The 8,718-nt window shown below is 31.3% G+C and overlaps 2 protein-coding genes and 1 long non-coding RNA gene across 3 annotated transcripts; 2 read left to right on the forward strand and 1 right to left on the reverse strand.

The window, feature by feature from the left end:
* Nucleotides 1–68: 68 nt before the first annotated feature.
* On the forward strand, nucleotides 69–947 carry LOC105834477. The gene is made up of 3 exons (XR_001138891.3): nucleotides 69–220; nucleotides 609–697; nucleotides 782–947. It is a non-coding gene; the product is annotated as an uncharacterized LOC105834477 (long non-coding RNA).
* Nucleotides 948–1,633: 686 nt separating this feature from the next.
* LOC105834474 lies at nucleotides 1,634–8,113 on the forward strand. The gene is made up of 3 exons (XM_012676981.3): nucleotides 1,634–2,089; nucleotides 2,530–2,790; nucleotides 7,816–8,113. Exons 1-3 carry the CDS (start codon nucleotides 1,750–1,752, stop codon nucleotides 8,004–8,006), a joined length of 792 nt encoding a protein of 263 aa, XP_012532435.1. The 5' UTR covers nucleotides 1,634–1,749; the 3' UTR covers nucleotides 8,007–8,113.
* On the reverse strand, nucleotides 3,000–6,569 carry LOC105834475. Its single transcript, XM_012676983.3, has 6 exons — nucleotides 6,554–6,569; nucleotides 6,352–6,437; nucleotides 4,901–5,078; nucleotides 4,138–4,323; nucleotides 3,805–3,922; nucleotides 3,000–3,450 (listed from the first exon to the last, which is right to left on the reverse strand). The coding sequence occupies exons 2-6, from the start codon at nucleotides 6,431–6,433 to the stop codon at nucleotides 3,259–3,261; spliced, it is 756 nt and encodes a 251-aa protein (XP_012532437.1). The 5' UTR covers nucleotides 6,434–6,437; nucleotides 6,554–6,569; the 3' UTR covers nucleotides 3,000–3,258.
* Nucleotides 8,114–8,718: the final 605 nt, after the last annotated feature.

An 8,718-nucleotide genomic window follows, 5' to 3' on the forward strand; every position in this document is an offset into this window, starting at 1 on the left:
ATATTCCCTAACACGCGCGCTCTTCTATTGGTTGCCGGACGCAAATTGCGCGTAACCGACAGTCCGACAGTCGCGCTTGCCGTACTGTGCATATTCCTAAGTTCCTACCTCTTTCATTTTATCTCGAAACGTTCTTGGAGATAGTTGCTCGAGAAATCCGAAGTAATCCAGCGATTCTGGGGCGATCTAGAATCGTGTAAACGACGAGATGAGAGCTAAGGTAAGCCGTCGTCGATCGCCGTTGATAATTATTCCGCGTTCCTCGAGCGTGTGCGATTATTTCGTCGCGCGAAATGAGAGATCCGCCGACAGCCCTCGCTCGTGCGTGGCGAACGATTTTGTCGACGATGTGATACACAAGAGAAGTCCCTGCGAGGAAAGTTTCTGCGTTAATGACAAGCTTGATAATTGATTCGAGCACGTCATAATTTTTTTGGCAGCCTTTCTGCGTTTTATTTCCTTCGATTCTTTTGAAGTGAAACATAATGTGAACATAACCTCAACTCCCGTCTCGAGGAACACGACGCGGTGCGTCATCGATTCACGTTGAAAACTAACAGGCGCTTTAAACTTAAAGAAAATTAAGTTGACGTGTGTTTGATTTTCAGTGGCGTAAGAAGAGGATGCGCAGGCTAAAGCGCAAGAGGAGGAAGATGCGCGCGAGGTCCAAATAAGTGGCTCTTTTCCGTGAATCTCTGTAGGTGTAGACCTTGTTTGGTTCGTCGCAGTCATGCAATTAATTATTTATTATCCCGTTCTTATTCGCTGCGATATGTTTCAGCTGTGGGAAAAACAGACCTGCGACGTTTCACCGTTCGATAAACGCTCCTAACTGATTGGAAATTCCCAGGGAGACAAATCTTCAACAGGCACGTTTTTCGCACTGAGAAAGTTTTGTACACACAAATCTTGTTTGGTTAAATATATCGACTACTCAAGACAGTATACAAGACGGTTTCTTTCATTTCGTTATCTTTACACTTCCTCTTTTCCTGGATTGTGATGCAAGAATTAAATTTTGTGCTGATTTAAATTCTTATGTTCCTTTACCTGTTAACAGTTAATGCTTTTATACTTGAAAGTTTTTTCTGGGTGTGTGCGTGTTAGATTAATTGGATTACAATTAATAAGACAAATTATAATTTATTATTTAAATAGAATTGATTACATTATATTGCTAAAAGGATTACGTTATATGTATAAAAAAATTACATAGAAACCTAAAACGCAATTATTCTAATTAAATTATAATTAAATCTAAGTTGTAGTTAAATTATAATTATATAGTAGCATAATTATTGTTTTGTCTTCGCTTGGAATTATGTTTGGCATATAAACATATTGTAATTAAACAAATTTTATATTTCAATATTACCCATAGGAAAAAATTATGCAAAAATTACTGCACAAAAAATTGCATATTTTTGTGCACGTTTTCTACGGTTTTTATAGATTTTTGTACAAAGTTTTTGCCTTCAGAATATTTTGCAGAATTTTATATATTTTCTGAAGTTTTGTGCCTTCAGAAAAAATTACATAAAATTGCAAAATTTTCTGCAGAAAAATTCTAAAGGTGAAAACTGTACAAAAATCTGTAAAAAGTGCAGAAATTCATGCACAAAAATATGCAATTTTTTGTGCAGTAATTTTTGCATAATTTTTTCCTACGGGTAATTACGTCGTAAGCCACATGACTACTTGCGCGACCTAACCTAGCTTTTCGAGGTTGACCGTTGACTCAGGTCGACCATGTGTTCGTGCGTCCTAAGGAGTCTGTTTCGCGCGCGACCACCATCCCTTGAAGTTTTTGGAGGCGGTTATGCAACCCAGACATACTCGCGGCTGAAAATAACAAGGAAGTTCTCGAGCAACGCGGGGGAAAAGGACCGCGGCGACGAGGACGACGATACCGCGAACAAGAGTGCCGGTTATAACCTCGCGGCCGCTATAAACACGAAGTACAAGGTGTTTCATGACAAAGACGCGGACGTCATCCTCGACGTGAGCGAGGAGCAGCAAAAAATCCTCCTCGAGGATCTGAACAAGCAGGAGGAAGTCCGCGATCCTTACGCCGATATAAATTTAAACCGTGAGTCCAAATCGAGCATAGATCGAAAGTTAATATGATATTATATATGTTTGTTATATTTTTAGAAAAATAAATGCGTATTAAATTATATATTTCAATATATAACTTGTGCGAATAAAGTGTAAATGTATGTATGTATATATGTATATAATATAAAATAAGTTTTATTGAATAAAAATATAAAATTGTTTTATTAAATAATGATTTTATTACAGAAACTTAATATGTGATTTTATATTTATTATTCTTAAGAAAGTAAATGTTTAAGAACATTACACATTTAAATAAATAATTTATATTTTAATAAGGTACATGCATATTTTATTTAACAAAAGTAGTTTTTTATTTAATATATAATATTTAATTTTGTACATTTGATAAAATATATAAAAATATCTAACAATCAAATGATTATAATGATCAAATTATGTGAATACTAGATGGTATTACTGGCGTATTCGATATCGAGGATCTCTTCGAGTTGCTGGAAAGAGACAAGGCCAAGGACATCTTCGTCGCTTCAGTCCCCAAGGAGTATGCTTACGTGGATTACATTGTCGTCGTGACTGGAAATTCGCGAAAGCATATGAACGCTCTGGCCACCTTTGTGCGTAAGGTTTACAAACTGAAAAAGTATCAGACTGAGTCGATACCTAAAATTGAGGGGGAGAACTCGAAGGATTGGATGGCTCTGGATTTAGGTAAGCGATATTTTTTGTACTAGAAGTAGAATTGAATTAAGAAGATATAAGGCATGTTCTTTTCTCGCTGTACTGCTGCACTGGTGCAATAAGCTAGAATAAGACAGAAATATTTTTTCCCATTCTAACTTATTGCACCAGTAGAGCAGTGCGACAAAGAACAAGCCTAGTCTTATGTCATGAGAAGATGATATTTTTTATTTTTAATATTAGCATGGAAATCTTAAATGGAAATATCTTAGTATAAAAGAAAAGGTAGTTTTCTCTTATTTTTGTAATTTTAGTAATGACTTTATTAGTACATACTGTAGAAATAAATGCTACACTGTAGAAACGAATATTTTTTTGTACAAACATTTGTACGGTTCAGTACAAATTTCTATAGTTCAGTACAAGTTTCTATAATGGTATAATGATTGATCAAATAATAGTGTAGTTTCGGTAGTACCAAGAGATATTACACATTACTTATATTAATATATCTAACAGATCTGGAAGGTCCATAGTAGACAGATATCTGCCAATAATCTTGTTTATAATCTTCACAATGATATCGCGATTATTTACAAATCCTTGGTTCTCATTGATTAATTTAAGTACCATTTCGGAGATTGTCTTACTCAACTCTTCATCATTGTTGGAAAGGCCTGTTATGTGAAACTGAACAGTAGGAAAAAAAGATATATTTAAGTTAAAAGAAAAAAAAATAACAATAGAAAATAATTTTAATTAATTTAAACTAAATGTGAGAATGACTTAAATCAATTTCTATTGCACACATGATTAATTATATTAATAAATTACTTTTTATGATTTTGCAAAATTAAATATATATGACAGAATTTCTTCTGGATTCTTTCTCAATTGCACGCATATCCAGAATATAAGACGACTTCAAGATGATTTAATGATGTTTTTTAATATGACTTAAAAACATTTTTAAATCATTTTTAAATGTTTAACGTACCAATTTTGAATATAATGTTGTTTGGATATTTTTATCGGGGTACTTACATCTAATGCTGCTAAGGAAAACTTGGTTGATATTGATGTAATTTGGATAATAGGGTTTTTACTTAGATCAAAATTAAAGTTACCCCGTAACGTCAATTCAAAGTCATGCGCAGCCATACTAAAAATTAAATACATTTTTAATTTTTTAAAATTTTCTACGTTCTCAAATTTTTATTTAAAAAAATGATAGAAATATGATCTGTATCAATTTTGAAAGTGAGAGCTTATTAATTATAAAGAAGTAACATTTGACAATAAAATAATTATTTCTAGCTTTAAACGTTGCCAAAAGAATCTTTTACAATCAATACTGGAAAAAATCAAATTACTCACGCCATCTCTCCATCTCTAACAAATTCAGAGCCAAAGACACTGCCTTTCATGGAATAATTGGCATTCGCGTTGATCAACGGCCAACGCAAGTCGATATCAAATTGCCTATTTAACAAGTTGAAGTCAGCATTGTTGACTTCGAACGTGGACAATCCATCTACTCTGAGGTCTAAAGACGCATTGACTCTGAGAATATGATAAAAAAGCAGAGAAATTACCGAAATTCGTCATCTTAAACAGACTTTTATGATGTCTAATAAGATGTAATATCGTTTGTAATACGTTGATTACCATGCTATACGTAACGTGATACACGTTAAATTAAGACTTAGGACCCCCGCACAGACTTCTGCATAACACGAAATGCATAAGAGAATTAACCAATCAAAGGTCTTTATTTCTATCCTGGGGAGGGAAATAGACGACTCTGATTAATTAATTCTCTTATGCGTCATGCACTATGCGTTATGCAAAAGTCTGTGCGGGGGTCCATAGAATCACTGCACCACCTAATAATCAAATAAAAACTCAATTACATTTTAAAATAAAATATTATATATTTTGATATAAAATTTGCACGAAAATTAGATTTAAAAAATATAAATTAACTTGCAATTTATTTTTTTTAAGTTTGAAGGACAATTAAAAAAATAACATTGATCAAAAGTTTATGATGATATATTCTTTGTTGGTTTAGGTAAATGTATATTGATTTGATATGTTAGTAGTTACGTGTTACTTCGAAAATTAAACTGACACGCACTTTATTTCATCAAATATGTTAAGCGTGATGGGCAGATTGTTCCCAATGTAGGGATCGAGAACCGGAATTCCGATTTTGTCGTCTCCGTTTTGTAAAATGGATCTGAGTTTTTTAAAAAAATTTTCGAAGATATTTAAGATGCTTCTAACAAATCGCCCATGGGTTTCTTCAGCTAAAACTAAACATTTACTTGATGTATAATCAATGTTAAATATATACTACTGTTCAAAAGTTTGGAAATACTTGGAATTTTTATAAAGTGTAATAAATTTAAAAAAATTAGTTATATAAAGCTTTTATTAGTATGAAAAAATTTACAATAAATTTAACTCTTTACTACTAAAATTAAATATTAATATTTGAATTTTAATTTATATTTTGGATTTATTAAAATGTCTTTAATTACTGCCATTTTTAATTATTAACGTATAAATATGTGACCTATTTATTAATTTCTTTTAAATATTTGTTGTTTGAAATGTTGCCACGAAAACTCGTTCTTTCGTTTTGATAGCAGAATAAATAGCATAGCACGTTTACTCGGTAAAATTCTTCAAAACATAACAGTTGCGCTCTTTTTTTCAGCTATGCTTATGCGTAACTCATCTTCTTTCCTAGCATAATCGCGAACATTTCGGGCGAGAGTCATTTCCATAGCACTCAAAATCGATGGTAAAGATGTTATTTCTTCATTAAAAATATATTAGATGGCGATATATGCAACAATTTCCACTAGAAATGCGCCACTAGAAACTATTTTCGGGCTGATCTTTTATATCAGCTGATTATAACTCTTATTTTAAATAAATTCGCTGACATATTTTTCTAATAGAACATCTTTATAGAAATCAGAATAAATAGGTTTCATAACTTTTTCAGCAGCTGCTGCAGCCTTTCTGTTAGGTACGGGTGCACGAAAAGGGGGAGACTCTTAAGTATTTCTGCGAATTTTTTTCGGATCGATTTGAAATTTTGAGATAACAATTTTAAAATGTTCTACTTTACGAAAAAATACTTTTTAGAATCGATATTTTCAAGATTACTGACATAGCCCCTTAAATACCGATACTGTTTTATTTTTCCTTCAAAAAAATAACGCTTCCAAACTTTTGAACAATAGTGTTTAAAGACTTTGTTATCAATATTTAATATTGTGAATAATAATAATTAATAATGTTTCTGATGGAATATTGTCATTAAAGGAAGGAAGTTTAATTTACAAAGTTGAAAAAATGTACGCGAAATACGGAATAATTTATAGAATTAGAATTTATAGAATTTATAGAAAGAGCAAACAAAGGAAACGATTTTGTTGAAGTAATTTAAAATGCTTATTAAGTAAATACTTAAGCAAAATAGTTACGTAAAACGCTTAATCAAACGTGATAATAAATACTGCAAAAAGCACTTTATTTGAACTAACAATCAAAAAGTTTTAACTATTTACTTACGATTATTCTCAACATTCTCAACATTCTCAATCGACCAGGCATAGCAACAGATCAAGATAAGCCAAAATGTTACAAGGTACATTTTTCTGCATAAAGTAAAGAAAGCACGATTGATTTACGTAACTACCTCCAAAGATGGATGCTTTAAAAGTTATTTAATTTGTTGCTCTTAATTCTTATGTTAAATTGCGCTTTCTTGTACCTGTTTATAAATTTGACGAGGAGGTGGCGTTACGAATTAAATCAAATTTTTTACATGTATGCTTCTAATAAACCGTTTTTGCAAATTAATGTCAAAGAAATTTCGATACATTCAGACGGCAAATCGACACGGTAGCTTACTCGAACTACTTAGAATTGTATGTTCTATACACTATTTATATAAACCTTCGTTCAGTGGGAATACTTCAGTGACAATTACACCCAAATTATTTATAAGTTTTTTGTATGTATCTTTGCGCACTGTCTTGCGATAAGATTTGCGTGAATTGTAATTCAGAAAATTTCGTTACTACATATATATAGTCTTCCCTGCATAAAATCGGATTGATATTCAATTGAATATCTTCTGAATTCTGTTGAATTCTGTTTTTTGCAAAATATCAATAATTTTTAATTCTTTTCAATCCGATGTTTTATACAGGAAAGACTATAATAACGAAATTTTCTTAATTCTAATTCATGCAAATCTTATCGCAAGGCACGTGCGCAGATACATACAAAAAAACAAATAATTTGTGTGTAATTGTCATTGAAGTATTCCCACTGAACGAAGGTTTATATAAGTAGTGTGTAACACATACAATTCCAAGTAGGCTACCGAGTAAGCTACCGTGTCGACTTGCCGTCTGAATGTATCGAAATTTCTTTGCCATTAATTTGCAAAAACGTTTTATTTGAATCATATATGTAAATAGTTTGATTTAATTCGTAACGCCACCTCCTCGTCAAATTTATGAACGGGTACTAGAAAACGCGATTTAACATAAGAATTCAGAAAATATTCAATTAAATATCTTCTGAATTCTGCTTGAATAAAGACTCAATTTATTTCAAATATTAACTCTCGCATTCAAAAGAATTCACTTGACTCTTAACATTCTTCGCATTCAATCAATAAGAGGCACTCAAATGAATGCGAACCCTCGCTAATTGTTATTTTTATGCTAATTGTTATTCTGCCAATTGGATACAAGATTTTATGATTCTATTCTCAATATCGCACTGAAAAGTATTGGCCACGATTCAATCCGAGATTTTTGCAAAGCAGAATTTACGATAAAATCTCGTGAATGCGCAGCACTATTTTTGAATAAGACATTTTATGCAAGTTTATTACATGTTGAGCCATTATCATCTCAAATATCTTGAAACTATATATGTAGGAGAAAAACTTTATTTAATAGAAATTACATAATATACAGAAGAATAGGTAGAGTTTTGTGTTTTTGATTTATATTGCAGGAAACATCGCCTTGCACATTTTGTCGCAGCCTGCCAGGGAGCTTTACGACTTGGAGACCTTGTGGACAGTCGGCTCGCAATACGACGATAAGTCCAACGAATCCGAGGAACTGAACATTATGGATCACTACAACGCTTTCCTGGCTGATCTTCAACCGGCTGATGAACCGGCTGGTTCATCTGCTCGATGAATCGCACGCGCGTCTACCTTAATACAACAAATTCTAAACTAGTCTAATAAAAAATGAATTGTATACTTAATATAGATTAATATAGAATAAAAATATTATTGTCAATAGTCGTGTCTCATAATTATGACTTATTTTAAAACATTATCGAGTGTCGCAGTTAATTTTTTTAATATAAAAATGATAATAAAATATAATTATGATTATAAAAAATTATATTTTAAAAATATCGTACACAAACAAAAATATAATGCATTTCTCAAATATAAAACTAATTGGTAAGTAGATACCCAGATAGCAAAATATCTCCAAAATTTCTGCAGAACTGATAAACGCTATTGAGAATATTAGTAAATTATTGGTCTAAGTACATCCACAAAATGAAGCAATTTTAGATCAATCACAAGCTGAATATAAAATTGACAATTATTGCCCAATTCCACATCAAATTGAATATTTTTAACTTGAAATCTTAAAATTAATTGTAACTCCATAATGGCTTAATGTAATCCAATATTAAAATGTCAATTCTGTATTAATTACCGGATATTTAAATGAAGAAACAATATATATATATATATATATATATATATATATATATATATATATATGCTTCTATAATTAAATTAAATTTTTAAAGTGTTCTGCAAAAAAATAATTATACGCTTTTTATAAAATTTATTAATAAGACGTTTGAATTTTTTTCACACCACAA

The sequence above is a fragment of the Monomorium pharaonis genome, chromosome 5 (genome assembly GCF_013373865.1).
Source record: "Monomorium pharaonis isolate MP-MQ-018 chromosome 5, ASM1337386v2, whole genome shotgun sequence".
NCBI lineage: Eukaryota > Metazoa > Arthropoda > Insecta > Hymenoptera > Formicidae > Monomorium > Monomorium pharaonis.